Source organism: Nerophis lumbriciformis, linkage group LG17 (genome assembly GCF_033978685.3).
Source record: "Nerophis lumbriciformis linkage group LG17, RoL_Nlum_v2.1, whole genome shotgun sequence".
Taxonomy (NCBI): Eukaryota; Metazoa; Chordata; class Actinopteri; order Syngnathiformes; family Syngnathidae; genus Nerophis; species Nerophis lumbriciformis.
Window position 1 is genome coordinate 18390535 of NC_084564.2, and position 17045 is coordinate 18407579.

Consider the following 17045-nt stretch of genomic DNA (forward strand, 5'->3'; position numbering starts at 1 on the left):
TATATATATATATATATATATATATATATATATATATATATATATATATATATATATATATATATATATATATATACACATACATATACATACATATATATATATATATATATATATATATATATATATATATATATATATATATATATATATATTAGCGATGTCAATTTTATTGTTGTAATACTACAAATTAATTATACTGAAATTTAGATTTTCCTTTTATTATCACAATTTTATTCTGAAATAAAAAAACATTTCTGGTGAAAAACCCCCAAAACATTTTCAGGTAAAATTTGTAGGTAATAATATTAAAAAGTGAAGAACAAAAAAAAAAAATACGAGAAGATTATTAATATTTTTCTTGTGGTATTAGGATTTTTACCGTATTTTTCCCCCCATCACAAACAAGTTAAAATATTTGGAGTGCTGTGCAATGACAGTAATACAATCTTTAATACTTTTCAGTATGTATGTGGGGAAGATGTTAAACAAGATTCTTTGTAAAAAAAAAAAATAAAAAAAAAATGAATGAATGAATTAGAATCAATACCCATCTCCTTGAGTTGAGTTTTTCCTCAAACAAAAACATCTAAAAAACAACACATTAAAGCATTTCACATTTTTTGCTGACATTCTGTACCATCACATCAACAGCATAAAATCTCCTTCACCCTTCAGTGTCATCAAGTATGTCATAGTGGTTTTATATATATATATATATATATACTGTATATTATATTCTTAGAAAATAATGTCAGTGATTTTTTTTTCAAGGCAGCAGCAGCAGTTCATACTTTTCCACATTTAAGATTCCTTTTTCCCTCCTAAACATCACAAGCACGTAGAACACACAGAATAGAACAATATTCTCTTTTTGGGGAAGTCCTTTTCATCAAGAGCAAGTTTTTTTTTTTAGATAACGAAGTTGTTTCTTAAAAATGTTCCTGCATCACCTTGATAATAGTATTATTATTATTAATAATAAAGTGCTTCTCTCTCTCTCTTGAATTGTTGGAACACAAGGACGTTTGGAAGTGCTTTCAGTTATTGTTATCAGCTTTTCTAGCTTCTTTTATACATGCTGTTGAAAGCCAATCCAGTACACGTACTATAATAGCAATACTTCATTGTACAGTACATACAGTACATCATGGTTACATTTCTACAGGGATGTCTTTTGGTTCATTCTCATGCTTTTTCCTTGCATCCCACACAAAAGAATCATTCCAGTTCTAAAGTGTGACATCTTGGGAAAACTTGGTTTGCAACCAGTGGCATTTTGTGTGTGTGTGTTTTTTTTTTGCATTATGGGCAAGTGAGGCAGTGCCCCACTAGCTCAGGCAGATGGCGCTGTCGTGAAAAAAGTAATACTTTTGCTATTCCATACATATTTGTAGTTAATACTTGGTGAAAAAGCGAAGCAAAGAGATTTTTTAGTTTTTATGTGGAAGTCACAATTTATTTCCCCCCATATTAGATATTTTTCCGCTAATACCAGCTTTTTAAAATTGGGAAAATGTGTTGTTTTTAATATGACATTGACCTCATGAAATGCATTTTCTTCATTTATTTGAAAGAATATTTTTTATTTTGCAATTTCCTTCATTTAAAATTATGTGATGTCTTCTATTCTTAATATTTCATTCTGGTAAAATGTATTTAGTTTTGGTCTCATTTGTAGTAATTTGCGGAGTGTGTCTTTCTGTGTTCTAACTCTTAGTTTTTTTAAGACAAAATTGCCACTTTATTTTTTAAATATATTCGTATTAAATTAATACAATTACAAGAAAAAAAGTATAATTTAACAAACAATGTATTAAAATGTGAACATTTTTGGTCATATTTAGTCTGTTTGTACAGTCAGTATATCATTACGACTTTATTTTTGTAAAATGTATTATTTGGTATAATCTGGAACAATTTGCTGAATAGGTCTTTTTGTGTTTTTCCTGTCAATTTTTCACATACAATTACCTTTTTTTTTTTTTTTTTTTTAAACTACGAGTTATTTATTATAATTTTACAATTGTAATCTTGTAATCCACTAATAACCTATTGAGTGTGTCTTTCAGTGTTCTTACTGTCAATTTCTTTATTATAAAATTACCAACTTTTTTTCCAAAATGTTTTGGTTACATTTGGAGCAATTTGCTTAGTTTGTCTTTCATTTTCCCCCAACATCAAATTCACATAAAATGACAACTTAATTTTCATAAAATAAAGTTTTTTATTGTAATATTACAACTTTATTCTGGTAAAATGTATTTATTTTTGCTCAATTTTGGAGCAATTTGTCCAATGTGTCTTTTTTTAATTTTTTTTGCATTTTTCCTGTCAATTTTTCCACACAAAATTACCACTTTAGTTTTGTAAAATTACACATTTTCTCTTGCAAGTTTACAACTTTATTCTCCTACAATGTAAACATGTTTCGGTCACATTTGGAGAAACTTGCTGATTGTCTTTGTGTGTTCTTACCATCTTCCATATAAAATTACCACTTTTTTATTTATTTTTGGCATGTTACATGTTAATGTAACATTTTTGGTCACGTAGAAAGTAAATTCATGAGTGTGTCTTGTTTTGTGTTATTACTGCCAAGTTTTCACTTAAAATTACCACTTTTAAACATTACACATTTTTTTACTTGCAACAGTCAATTTCAATGACCACTTTATTTGTGTTGAATTACAAGTTGCTTTTCTTTTAACATTAGGACTGTGTGTGTTAAAAAATCCCATTAAAAACAATTAACAAACTTTTTTTCCTGATTGCATCCCTACCGCCTCTCCCTGTCCTTTCTCTGCTGCGTGAGGCAGCAGAGCTCTCTTGGTTCTCCCCTGCTCGTGACTTGAAACCTTTTTCATCTTCATTTGCTTCCTGTGTGATTTACAAAAATGACCACTGATTGCGGCAATTTATGCAGTTTTTACCCCCAAAACATTTGATTAAAAACTTTGGGATTGTAAAAGTTAGTCTGAATGGGGCTAAAAGCAAAGCTGCACCTTAATGCATACGTATAAAAAAAAAAAAAAGGCAAGTCTGGCTGCAGGAACCAGAAACGGAACACTAAAAAAAAAAGGTGTGGAATGATAAAAATGTCACACTTTACAGCACACACACGTGCACTCACTCACACACACATTCGTACACTCACTCACTCACTCACACACACACACACACACACACACACACACACACACACACACACACACACACACACACACACACACACACACACACACACACACACACACACACACACACACACACACACACACACACACACACACACACACACACACACACACACACACACACACACACACACACACGTGCGAACATAATCGCACAAAAGCAGACTCGTACTTGCACACTGGACATGTCACAGACATATCTGGCATGCATTTATTTATTTATTTTTGAAAGAAAAAAACTTTTTTTCTTAGAAATTCTTCAACAGCTCGAGAGCTCTGGTCATTTCTTATGTACATAAATGAACAATAAATATAGGTAATGCTCATATATTTTGAAATATATATATATTAAATCATGAAATACTCATATTTCAAATATAATCTTTCTAATTGAAAACACTTCTAAAGCGATATAGTCACAGTTTAGTAATAAAACACGTAAGAAGACGTCCCCCTACGAGTCTGGCTGCAGTGTCTCTTATTGAAAGTGGTTATTCTATACATTCTACTTCTACATTCTGCTATGAAAGCAGATTGTGTGGTCGGGGAACCAGCCCTGACAAGAAGACCACTAGCGTACTGCAAGGAGACGCTGCAGCGAGGACCTCTAGGGGGACCATTTGGAACAGTCAAGAGAGAGTAGAAACCTCCAAATGTCCTCTTCTGGGTTTTTTGTTGTTGTACACGCACAGACTGGAACCACATGAACACTGAGGGGACTTACTGTAAGTGGTCTAAATGCATGCAGTAGTTTCTTCTCCCTGCCTAAGCATACATGGCTTACAGTAGGGTGGGTGTCGGGGGGGTGGGGGCAGTGCCCCACAACACCTCAGTGACGCTTCCTAGCCTTTCACGACTGATCCCGGACCAGCTCTTCCCTGGTCTCTGCTCCCTGCACACAGACTTGTAATACAAAGAAACAAACAAAAAAAAGTGGTCCAATATTGCACAGCATGCCCTCTCGGCCTTTTGTGGCGGTTGCGGATCAGTGGTCGTGACTCGTCTTGTCGTCGCTCTCCGAGCTGAAGTCCCTCAAGCCGATGCCTAGCTGGAGGTTGAGTAAAGAGTCTTTCATCTGATCGAGGATAAAGGATAAATGTTTATGTACACTGGAACCGGAGGTGGGTTGCAACACGTTGCATTCACTTCCCAGCAGGCACAAGACATTAACACAGTGGTTCTTAACCTTTTTGGTTGTACCGAACCCCACTGGTTTCATATGCACGTTCACTGAACCCTTCTTTAGTGAAAAATAAAATGTTTTTTTTCCCCTTCAAATTCAAGACAAAGTTATGTTTTTTTTACGGGTGCACAAAATTAACCGTGTATGAACATCGCCTTGTTCAAAGAACAAAACCAACACAGTGCATGAACTCACAACAAATTACACACCTGCAAATCAGTGTGACTTCTGCTGTTGCCTTTCAGAGACTTTGAATTGATTGATTGAAACTTTTATATTAGTAGATTGCACAGTGAAGTACATATTCCGTACAATTGACCACTAAATGGTAACACCCGAATAAGTTTTTCAACTTGTTTAAGTCGGGGTCTACGTTAGTCAATTCATGGTAGACCAGTTCAGATATGCATGGTTCACCTTGGCAAGTGCCACTCTCATGTCATTTTCACAGCAAAGTCTGTTCCTTTTCTTCGTTTTCCACCCAGACATACAATACTAGTACACAGCTCATGAAAAACACATTTTTGTTGTTATTGTCATTGTAAGTGGGCCAAAACACTTATATTAGAAAATAATTAGAGATGTCCGATATATCGGCCGATAAATGCGTTAAAATGTAATATCGGAAATTATCGGTATCGTTTTTAAATTTTTATTTTTTATTTTTTTTATTAAATCAACATAAAAAACACAAGATACACTTTCAATTAGTGCACCAACCCAAAAAAACCACCCTCCCCCAAGGGTTGTTTCTTTCTGTTATTAATATTGTGGTTCCTACATTATATATCAATATATATCAATACAGTCTGCAAGGGATACAGTCCGTAAGCACACATGATTGTGCGTGCTGCTGGTCCACTAATAGTACTAACCTTTAACAGTTAATTTTACTAATTTTCATTCATTACTAGTTTCTATGTAACTGTTTTTATATTGTTTTACTTTCTTTTTTTTTCAAGAAAATGTTTTTAATTTACTTATCTTATTTTTATTTATTTTTTTAAAAAGTACCTTATCTTCACCATACTTGGTTGTCCAAATTAGGCAACAATTTGTTAATTCCACGACTGTATATATTGGTTGATATCGGTATCGGTTGATATCGGTATCGGTAATTAAAGAGTTTGACAATATCGGAATATCGGATATCGGCAAAAAGCCATTATCGGACATCCCTAAAAATAATCTCATGGAAATGACTGCTGTCATTTGATTATAATAATAAAACATCCATCCATCCATTAATTTTCTACCGCTTGTCCCTATCGGGGCCGCGGGGGAGTGATGGAGCCTATCTCAGCTTGTTGTTTGGGACAGGTGTGCTGCTGGTGTGCTCACATGTGCTCCACTGAATGCTCAATGAGTTTTTGCGTTTGCTCACGCATATGGAAAATTTGAGGGAACATTGTTTGGGATATCCATGATACGCCAATAGGGAGATGTTTTTATTTACACGATGAGTCGGGTGTGTCTTGACCTCTGCCGAACCCCTGAGACCGACTCACCGAACCCCTAGGGTTTGATCGAACCCAGGTTAAGAACCACTGCATTAACACAACGTTGAGGGCTTGTTGAATGAGATCCTGTCGTTGAGCAACTCAAGCATAACGTTGAAACAACACGCTTTGTGACGACGTTTAATCAATGTTAGGTTCTGATGTTGATTTGACCATTGAAATGTGGTCATTTCCCAACCAATGTTCTACAACACAAATACAACGTTGAAACAACATGCTTTTTGACAACTTTTATCCAATGTCAAGTTGCGGCGTTGATTTGACCAGTGGCGGGCCGTGCGTTTCTCGCCTAGGCCTTCAGTGATGTCCCAGTTCACCTCTCAAAATACCGTAATTGATGTCACCACATTAAAGTTAAAGTTAAAGTACCAATGATTGTCACACGCACACTAGGTGTGGTGAAATTTGTCCTCTGCATTTGACCCATCCCCTTGTTCACCCCCTGGGAGGTGAGGGGAGCAGTGGGCAGCAGCGGTGCCGCGCCCGGGAATCATTTTTGGTGATGGACGTGGCTGGAGATACTATACAGCAGTGTTTTTCAACCTTTTCTGAGCCAAGGCATATTTTATTCATTGGAAAAATCCCAAGGCACACAAACAGCAGAAATCGTTGAAAAATGACACTCAGCAGCAGATATCGACAATAAAAAGTTGTTTTCGCAATTGTTGGGATATAAATTCAAACCATAACCAAGCATGCATCACTATAACTCTTGTCTCAAAGTAAGTGTACTGTCACGACCTGTCACATCACGCCGTGACTTATTTTGAGGTTTTGGACGTTTTCCTGTGTGTAGTGTTTTAGTTCTTGTCTTGCGCTCCTATTTCTGTGGCTTTTCCTGTTTTGTTGGTATTTTCCTGTTGCAGTTTCATGTCTTCCTTGAACACTATTCCCCGCACCTGCTTTGTTTTAGCAAGCAAGACTATTTAAGTTGTGGGGACATTGTTGATTGTCATGTCATGTACGGATGTACTTTGTGGACGCCGTCTGCTCCACGCGCTGTAAGTCTTTGCTGTTGTCCAGCATTCTGTTTTTGTTTATTTTGCAGCAAGTTCAGTTCTAGTTTTATTTTGCATAGCCAACCCTACGCTTCAATGCCTTTTCTTAGCGGCACTCGCCTATTGTTTATTTTTGGTTTAAGCATTACATACCTTTTTACCTGCACATTGCCTCCCGCTGTCGCCTGCATATTGTGATCACAACAAACCATGTTCCCGACATCTACAAAGCAATTAGCTACCTGCTGCCACCTACTGATATGGAAGAGTATTACACGGTTACTCTGCCGAGCTCTAGACAGCACAGACACTCAACAACGGCACATTATTTGCTGATTATAATTACTGGTTTGCAAAAAATATTTTTAACCCAATTAGGTGAAATGACATAATCTCCCACGGCACACCAGACTGTATCTCACGGTACACTAGTGTGCCGCGGCACAGTGGTTGAAAAACACTGCTATACAGAAACACACAACGTCAATTTACAAAACTATTTTCAACGTTGCTTCAAAGTTAGTTTTAAAGGACATGTGTGTGTAATCAACATATCAATGTTTTGTGCCTGCTAGGTTTAAGTAACGTTTTGGATACATTGTACTTGTCAGATTAGTTTCAATGCAGCATACATTTTACTTGGATATTATGTCAGATTTAAACAAAAAAGTCACACTCGAGGACCCAATGACAAAAAATGTCCGCTTCCGAAAAACTGCTATAAAAATTCAATTTTAAATCTACCACAGAATAAAATATTAGGGGTATGAATCTTTGCCTAAGGATTCGATTTGATTCCGATTCTGTGGGTGACAATTAGATTCAGAATTGATTCTCGATTCAACTCGATTCAAACTGATTTTTGGTATAGCAATTAAAATGAAACTTTTTCTAAACAGGTTACAGGTTAGAAAAGCTCCTTCTGGTTGCATGGAGATGACCTAAAAATTCCTTATTAAAATTGATTCTTAAAAAATAATATATGTATGTATGTATATATATATATATATATATACAGTATATATATATAAATATATATATATCTTGTGTGTGTGTGTGTGTGTGTATATATATATATATATATATATATATATAATATATGTTATATATATATTAAATCATCCAGAATTTTCTACCACATGTCCCTTTTGAGTCGTGGGCGGCTGGAGCCTAACCTAGCTGCAAGTTGCCACCTCAACACAGTGCCAACACAGATGTGTGTGTGTGTGTACATGTATATATATATTTTTATATAAAACCAATTATTCATGTTAACATTAATTCTTATCCAGAACTCTGCTTCACTGTACATACGTTTCAGTTTACGAATCATGTTCAAGAACCAATTACGTTCGTGAATCAAGGTTCCACTGTACTGAAAAGTCAAAGTACACAATAGTGCTTCTTAGAGCCTCACGTTCAGATGTGGACAAAGACAGCTCATTTGCATTAGAGCTACAAACACACACAATTATGTTTTCCCATTACTAACTAACAACATTTTCAACTTTCCAACAGCTTAAATTCCAGGATCCACACATTTCCAATGCACTCTATTTAAAATGATTGAAAAATACAATAATATTGGGTGCGTGAGTACCTGGTCGAGCAGCACCACAGACGACTTGATTATCTCCCGCCACTTCTGCAGCTCGCCGTCATGGTAACGCTGCTGCGCCTCCAGGAGCTGGGCCCACTCCATTTGTGTTTGGGGAAGTTTGCTGGCGACACAAACCAAAAATAAAAGCAATTACGAGGCGGCAACACCCAAGCGTGACCCCTATTGAAGGGTAAGTTGAAAGGTGTTCATTTGCCTACACAGCAAGCTGAATGTCTACATTAGTTACACACAGTGTGTGTGTGTCTGTGTGTGTACGTGCAAACCTTTCATGTAGCCGCACACCTTGCCAAGTGGTTAAGGACTGTGCAGAGTACTCCAGCATCCACAGCTTGTAGAAGAGCATCATGTTGAGGACCACCAGCAAGACCAGACTGAGGGTAGAAAAAACCCAACACAAATAAAACCAACAATAAGATGCATATTTAAATATACATATCTGTAAATCACTTTTGGCTTAAGTGGTTAAACAAACTGTAAGTACCTCAGACAGATCCTACGGATGGCAGTGCAACAAGAGGAGATCAGGGTTACACTCAATAACATCTTTCCTGCATTATTCCTAATAGTTTCATATTATATTTTATGGAAAAAAAAAAAATGCTTGTGATGATGCTGTTTATGTCATATTGAAACACCCACAACATTAGGTACACTCTAATGTAGTGGTATCAAACTCAAAGCCCGGGGGCCAGATCTGGCCCACATCCTAATTGTATCTGGCCTGCAAACACCAGGAACTGATATGTGTCAATAAAGTACTTAATATTTTCTCACTAAATGTCATTGATTGTTTTCATTTTGACAGAAAAAAATATATGTACTGCTTGAAATTGCATGCCTTTTAAACTTTAATAGTATCCATTATTGCAACAGATATTACAGTGAAGTGAAGTGAATTATATTTATATAGTGCTTTTCTCTAGTGACTCAAAGCGCTTTTACATAGTGAAACCAATATCTAAATTACATTTAAACTAGTGTGGGTGGCACTGGGAGCAGGTGGGTAAAGTGTCTTGCCCAAGGACACAACGGCAGTGACTAGGATGGCGGAAGCGGGGATCGAACCAGTAACCCTCAAGTTGCTGGCACGGCCACTCTACCAACCGAGCTATACATATTATCATACTTTCCAAACATTTTTTGTGTACATAAAAATAAATACTTAAATATCTGCTTGACTTATGATTTTACAGCAAACTACCCATCAAATGAATAAAAACGACAATACATTTTACGGTGTTCTTTACAGCATATTACTGTAAATTGAAAGAACGTTAGAATTCTCTTGACTGAGCTGCCATATTTTTACTGTAAAATCTTGTTTTTAACAGTGTATTGCTGTAAATGGAAAAAAGGATACATTTGTTTTTACGGTAGAAAAATTGTCAGCTAAATTGCCAGAATAAAAAATAATCTTGTACTGTTTTTCCATTAACAACATAATGTTGTAAAAAACAATGTAAATTGAACAGTAAAACATGTTGGCAACTAAGATGCCAGCTTTTTCCGTAAAAAACAAAACAGTGGTACTGTTTTTATATTTACCGTAAAATGTTTTAAGAAATTAAAAAAAAAACACTATTTTACAGTAACATTTTGTAAATGTAAAGTTTTTACTGTAAAAATGACAGTCTACTTAAAAATATATATAATTAATAATGAAATCCAGAGGCATATTCAATTATTCGCTGATACAAGCCGCCCTCTGATGGCAGCCATAACTGGCATGTGGCCCTCAATGAAAACGAGTTTCACAATTCTGCTCTAATGAGTTGTATCAACCAAAGCATTGAAGCGATCGTAAACATTAACACTCCACGCCTGTAGAGGGCAGTATTTTATTTTATAATGACCTGTAAGTTTGCTGCTGCATATGCGGTGTTATTATATTATGCATAGGGGATACCTTGGGAATCGATACCGCGACTGAACGGTACCAATTCTTGGTACTACTGCGTATAATAAGAAATATTTTTCCTAATTGTTTTCTAACATTTAACAGTGAGCTGATAACAACTGTGCTATCCAGTTATTGTATCCTGTTTTCATACACTTACGAGTCTTATTTCCAAGTCCGCATTAATTTCAGTTTGTTCTTGGTGTGTTGTCGTTGTCAGGAAATAGTGTCTGCCCAGTCTTGTCTTTTGTGGAGTCCTACAAAGTGTTTGTACTGTAAATACTGTACTTGTTGCAGACAAGCTGTTTGACTATAACATGCATCTTGGATGATGACAAAATTTGGACGGGTTGAAATCGCCTTGTAAAATCGCTAACGCTAATCTGTAGCATCTCTACGGCATATCCAATGCAAATTAGCATCTAGATAGCGCATTTTGAAAAGTGGAGCCTTTATGTATGTTTTCTATTAGGCATACTTGCTTTGCTGGGATAAAAATAGTCGCAACATTTTTTAGAGGCAGCCCCACTTAGTCCGCTGCTTGAGTGCTTGTTTGCCCGCCAAGTGTTTCAGCCGGACCGAATCTGCAACCGGGCGTGATGTTATGTGCAACAAATATATCGAAACATGGCACCGTTTAATTTTACATGAATTGTTACCCGGTAGTACCGAAATAATTCAGTCGGTGTCTATAAAGCTTAAACACTGTTCAAACATTGAGCATTTTAAGAAATTGTACAAAGCTAATATACAGGTAGTGGTTCGGTATAGTAAAGTCCAGGCTTATTTTGAATACGAGTATAAATGACTTATATGTCTTACTTATGATGATATATTGAGAATTGTAAACAAATTGTTCTGGGCAAATTGAGTTATGTGGATCCAGATGAATGTGATAAAATGTGGTTCAGAGGAAACTGGATATTAGTTCAAGTAACTATGTAAAAAAGTTTATACTTCTTCCCAATACTCTTTTGAGATATGTTTAATTGAATTGTATTTAATTTTATTTTCTTAATACAATTTTCGGTAACACTTTAGTATGGGGAACACATATTCACCATTAATTAGTTGATTATTAACATGCAAATTAGTAACATATTGGCTCTTAATTAGTCATTATTAAGTAGTTATTATACAACCAGTAAGCAATTAACTACGGGGACGGCGTGGCGCGGTTGGGAGAGTGGCCGTGCCAGCAACCTGAGGGTTCCTGGTTCGATCCCCAGCTTCTACCAACCTAGTCATGTCCGTGTGTCCTTGAGGAAGACACTTCACTCTTGCTCCTGATGGGTCGTGGTTAGGGCCTTGCATGGCGGCTCCCGCCATCAGTGTGTGAATGTGTGTGTGTGAATGGGTGAATGCGGAAATAGTGTCAAGGCGCTTTGAGTACCTTGAAGGTAGAAAAGCGCTATACAAGTATAACCCATTTACCATTTACTAAGAGTCTTCCCTCAATAACCTCAGAATTATTGCTTATTAGTAACCCTAACCCTAACCATTATATGTTCCCCTAGTGTCCAAATAACTCTAAATTAAGTCTTTGTTGCTTTAATAAGCAACTAATTAATGGTGAATATGTTCCCTATACTAAAGTGTTACGCAATTTTTTTTATTTTTTTTTGTGAAGCATTAATCTTGCCAGACTGTTCACTGGAGATATATATGTATATTATGTACTACATGTATGATGTGGAGATGACTATGACATGCTCAATAAACAACAACAACTATAAAAGTACAAATTCGGTACTCATGTGAACCCGATGCAAGTGGACATCATATTTGATAATGAGAGTGTACCTAATGAAGCGTCCAATATGTGTATATTATCTATTGCTAGTACATGATGTGATAAGTGTCTTCTTACACAAAGCTGATGATAAGCAGCAGTTTGGAGATGCTGTACAAAGCAAAGCCTCCCGGCAGGTGGCAGTGCTGCGGACTCTGATGCCGGGTCTGCGTGGAGCCCGCCACTTGTTTGATGCGCTGGATGACCTCCTCGTCCGTCGGCGTGGTGACGGGACTGAGCGCCTCGTCCATATGCTGGCCACGCATGTGGGGTGTGGGCCTCTTCTTCCGCCTCACCGTGGCGTTCTTCACCACCTTGTTAGCTTTCGGGGAGAGCTGATGGGACTCGGTGAGCATGTCCTCCAGCTTGGACAGCTCAAGTTCTGGGACAAGAAGAGCACGATGTAGACACTGTAATGGGTCTGTTCTAGAGATGTCCGATAATATCGGACTGCCGATATTATCGGCCGGTAAATGCTTTAAAATGTATTTTCGGAAATTATCGGTATCGGTTTCAAAAAGTACAATTTATGACTTTTTAAAACGCCGCTGTGTACACGGACGTAGGGAGAAGTACAGAGCGCCAATAAACCTTAAAGGCGTTGCCCTTGCGTGCCGGCTCAATCACATAATATTTACGGCTTTTCACACATACAAGTCAATGCATGCATACTTGGTCAACAGCCATACAGGTCACACTGAGGGTGGCCGTATAAACAACGTTAACACTGTTACAAATATGCGCCACACTGTGAACCCACACCAAACAAGAATGACAAACACATTTCGGGAGAACATCCGCACCGTAACACAACATAAACACAACAGAACAAATACCCAGAACCCCTTGCAGCACTAACTCTTCTGGGACGCTACAATATACACCCCCCGCAACTCCCTACCCCCTCCACCTCAACCCCGCCCACCTCAACCTCCTCATGCTCTCTCAGGGAGAGCATGTCCCAAATTCCAAGCTGCTGTTTTGAGGCATGTTAAAAAAAAAAAAAAGCACTTTGTGACTTCATTAATAAATATGGCAGTGCCATGTTGGCATTTTTATCCATAACTTGAGTTGATTTGTTTTGGAAAACCTTGCTTACTGCATTCAGCGGGGGCATTCAGCGGGGCATCACAACAAAATTAAGCATAATAATGTGTTAATTCCACGACTGTATATATCGGTATCGGTTGATATCTGAATCGGTAATTAAGAGTTGGACAATATCGGCAAAAAAAGCCATTATCGGACATCTCTAGTCTGTTCATTTCATGTTCCTGCAGGGAAAAGCCAAATATTTCATAAACGAGTCAGAAAACTACCAAGATGGCGAAAGTTCTCCTCCAGCCCGCTCCAGAAGTTCTTCTCTATGAAGCCCTTCACCAGCCCCCACGGCTGCTTCCTGAAGCGCAGCTCTGTCGATACCCTGGGCAGGTGACATAATGATAACAACAACAATGATGATAATGATAATAACAAAACAAACGTAAGTGTGTTCTGCATTCCCTCACCGTAAACGACACTTGTTCTTGGCCACCCGGGTGAGCATGTAGCGGTTGAGGGTGTAGAAGTAGTCGTGGTAGGGCACGTCGTGCGTGATTACCTCGGCGTCGATGATGTAGCACTCGCTCTCCTGACTGGCTTTGTACAGAGTCTGAAAAGGGATCATGTGGGATTCAACCTCCACCGTCTTTTCCCGTGATTGACTTAAGATTGACTTCTAAAAGGGTCACACGTCAAAAATAAATAAACAAAATGGCGACAGTTTGAGAATACGCAAAGAAAAGTTAACCACTCTATATCAGTGTTTTTCAAACTTTTTTGAGGTAAGGCACATTTTTTTTCATAAAAAAATCCGGAGGCACACCATCAGCAGAAAACGTTAAAAACTGAAATTCCAAATGCTTTATTTTGACTTTGTTAGTGTTTTCCTGTGTGTAGTGCTTTAGTTCTTGTCTTGCGCTGTTATTTTGGTGGTCCTTCCTGTTTTGTTGGTGTTTTCCTGTAGCAGTTTCATGTCTTCCTTTGAGCGCTATTCCGCGCACCTGTTTTGTGTTAGCAAGCAAGGCTATTTAAGTTGTTGCTATCCTGTGGACATTGTTGATTGTCATGTACGGATGTACTTTGTAGACGACGTAAGTTTTTGCTGTCGTCCAGCATTCTGTTTCTGTTTACTTTGTAGCTAGTTCAGTTCTACTTTCGTTTTGCATAGCCATTGCCTTTTCATTTCCCTTATGTTCATTTTTGGTTTAAGCATTACGTACCTTTTTACCTGCACGTTGTATATTGGGATCACAACAAACCATCCTCATCTCACCCACCATATTCCGACTTTTACAAAGCAATTAACTACCTGCTGCCACCTATTGACATGGAGTATTACGTGGTTACCCTGCCGAGTTCTACACAGCACAGACAGTAAGCAATGGCACATTTTTTGCAGATTATAATTACTGATTTGCAAAAAATGTTTTTTGGACCGATTAGGTGAAGTTGCATAATTGTGTGCCGCGGCATAGTGGTTGAAAAACACTGCTCTAAATATTAAAACTACTCATCCATACATAGAGAGGCAATAGGCAGGTGTTTGCAGAATAATACTGTCATCTAGGGGCGTTTTATTGGTAAGTGTTGTGTAGTGTATAATTGTGTGAATGTTGTTGAAAAGAATATAGTATTCTACACCCAAATTCATTTATTATTTAGCTTTATAGCATGCTAACTTTTTTAGCCAGGCGTACGCGCCTGCTCAGTGGCCTTGTGGTTAGAGTGTCCGCCCTGAGATTGGTAGGTCGTGAGTTCAAACCCCCGGCCGAGTCATACCAAAGACTATAAAAATGGGATCCGTTACCTCCCTGCTTGGCACTCAGCATCAATGGTTGGAATTGGGGGTTAAATCACCAAAATGATTCCTGAGCGTGGCCACCGCTGCTGCTCACTGCTCCCCTCACCTCCCAGGGGGTGGAACAAGGGGATGGGTCAAATGCAGAGGGTAATTTCACCACACCTAGTGTGTGTGTGACTATTAGTGGTACTTCAACTTTTTTCATATTTAACTTGACACATTGTGAAGTGAAGTGAAGTGAATTATATTTATATAGCGCTTTTCTCTAGTGACTCAAAGCGCTTTTACATAGTGAAACCCAATATCTAAGTTACATTCAAACCAGTGTGGGTGGCACTGGGAGCAGGTGGGTAAAGTGTCTTGCCCAAGTACACAACGGCAGTGACTAGGATGGCGGAAGCGGGGATCGAACCTGGAACCCTCAAGTTGCTGGCACGGCCGCTCTACCAACCGAGCCATACCGCCCTTGACGACTTGACTACTAGCATGCTAACTTTTCAAGCCAATTTTTCAAGGATACACCTCAGAATTATATAACTTGGTACTTGACACATGTTACTGTTGGCATGCTAACATTAGCGTACTAACTTTTTTTTTTTTAATTTTAGCTAATTTTACAGGTATCTACTGTATACCTGTGTCTCCGTGACCGTAGCTGTCTTGGGGGCCAAGGGGTTGGACAGAGAGATGGTGTACATGATCTCCCTGGTCTGGTTGCCGGCCTCCTCCTTCTTCCACGGGTGATACACCACATCTGAATACACAAAAACAACCGTTATGATGGGTATCAGGTTGTCGGGGGAGTGGTGGTGGTAGAACAGATACCTACCAGAGAACCGCCTCTGGTCCATGAAGTCGCTCATGAACTGTGACTCGGTGAAGAGGATGTCGTAGAGCTTGTCCACGCTGAACTTGTAGATCTCGTTAATGTGTTGCCGCCCGTTCAGGTCCTCGTGGAAGGCCTGAACTTCACCTGAACATCAGACACACACAAACACATTTGACATCAAGCAGACTTACTTCAAAATATGTGAAACTAAGGGAACGCACCTCGGCACAGTACAAAAATGATGTGCAAACCCCAACCATTGCTTTCCTGATTCCTATATTATACAGCGTAAATGAAAACACAAAAAGAGATATATACATGTATGTATAGTATATAGTATAGTATTTTAGTCTACTTAAAAGGGAACATTATCACCAGACCTATGTAAGCGTCAATATATACCTTGATGTTGCAGAAAAAAGACCACATATTTTTTTAACCGATTTCCGAACTCTAAATGGGTGAATTTTGGCGAATTAAACGCCTTTCTATTATTCGCTCTCGGAGCGATGACGTCACATAGGGAAGCAATCCGCCATTTTCTCAAACGCCGAGTCAAATCAGCTCTGTTATTTTCCGTTTTTTCGACTGTTTTCCGTACCTTGGAGACATCATGCCTCGGAGGGTGTAACAACACGAACAGGGACGGATTCAAGTTGCACCAGTGGCCCAAAGATGCGAAAGTGGCAAGAAATTGGACGTTTGTTCCGCACACTTTACCGACGAAAGCTATGCTACGACAGAGATGGCAAGAATGTGTGGATATCCTGCGACACTCAAAGCAGATGCATTTCCAACGATAAAGTCAAAGAAATCTGCCGCCAGACCCCCATTGAATCTGCCGGAGTGTGTGAGCAATTCAGGGACAAGGGACCTCGGTAGCACGGCAAGCAATGGCGGCAGTTTGTTCCCGCAGACGAGCGAGCTAAACCCCCTGGATGTCTTGGCTCACACCGTCCCAAGATGATCAAGAGAAGAATATCGACCCTAGCTTCCCTGGCCTGCTGACATCAACTCCAAAACTGGACAGATCAGCTTTCAGGAAAAGAGCGCGGATGAGGGTATGTCTACAGAATATATTAATTGATGAAAATTGGGCTGTCTGCACTCTCAAAGTGCATGTTGTTGCCAAATGTATTTCATATGCTGTAAACCTAGTTCATAGT

At 38.4% G+C, this 17045-nt stretch overlaps 1 protein-coding gene across 12 annotated transcripts in view; it reads right to left on the minus strand.

Annotated features, from left to right (window-relative positions):
* Positions 1 to 505: 505 nt before the first annotated feature.
* gramd1bb (GRAM domain containing 1Bb) overlaps positions 506 to 17045 on the minus strand; it is a 294278-nt gene continuing 277738 nt past the window's right edge. For all 12 annotated transcript variants that reach the window (XM_072915000.1, XM_072914999.1, XM_072914998.1 and 9 more), the window contains 8 exons: positions 15880 to 16023; positions 15686 to 15804; positions 13717 to 13859; positions 13528 to 13631; positions 12287 to 12590; positions 8783 to 8890; positions 8499 to 8619; positions 506 to 4272 (listed from right to left, as the gene is read on the minus strand). In XM_072915000.1, the coding sequence (XP_072771101.1) occupies positions 4183 to 4272; positions 8499 to 8619; positions 8783 to 8890; positions 12287 to 12590; positions 13528 to 13631; positions 13717 to 13859; positions 15686 to 15804; positions 15880 to 16023 (1133 nt within the window). In that variant the 3' untranslated portion in view covers positions 506 to 4182. The remainder of the gene's footprint in view (positions 4273 to 8498; positions 8620 to 8782; positions 8891 to 12286; positions 12591 to 13527; positions 13632 to 13716; positions 13860 to 15685; positions 15805 to 15879; positions 16024 to 17045) is intronic.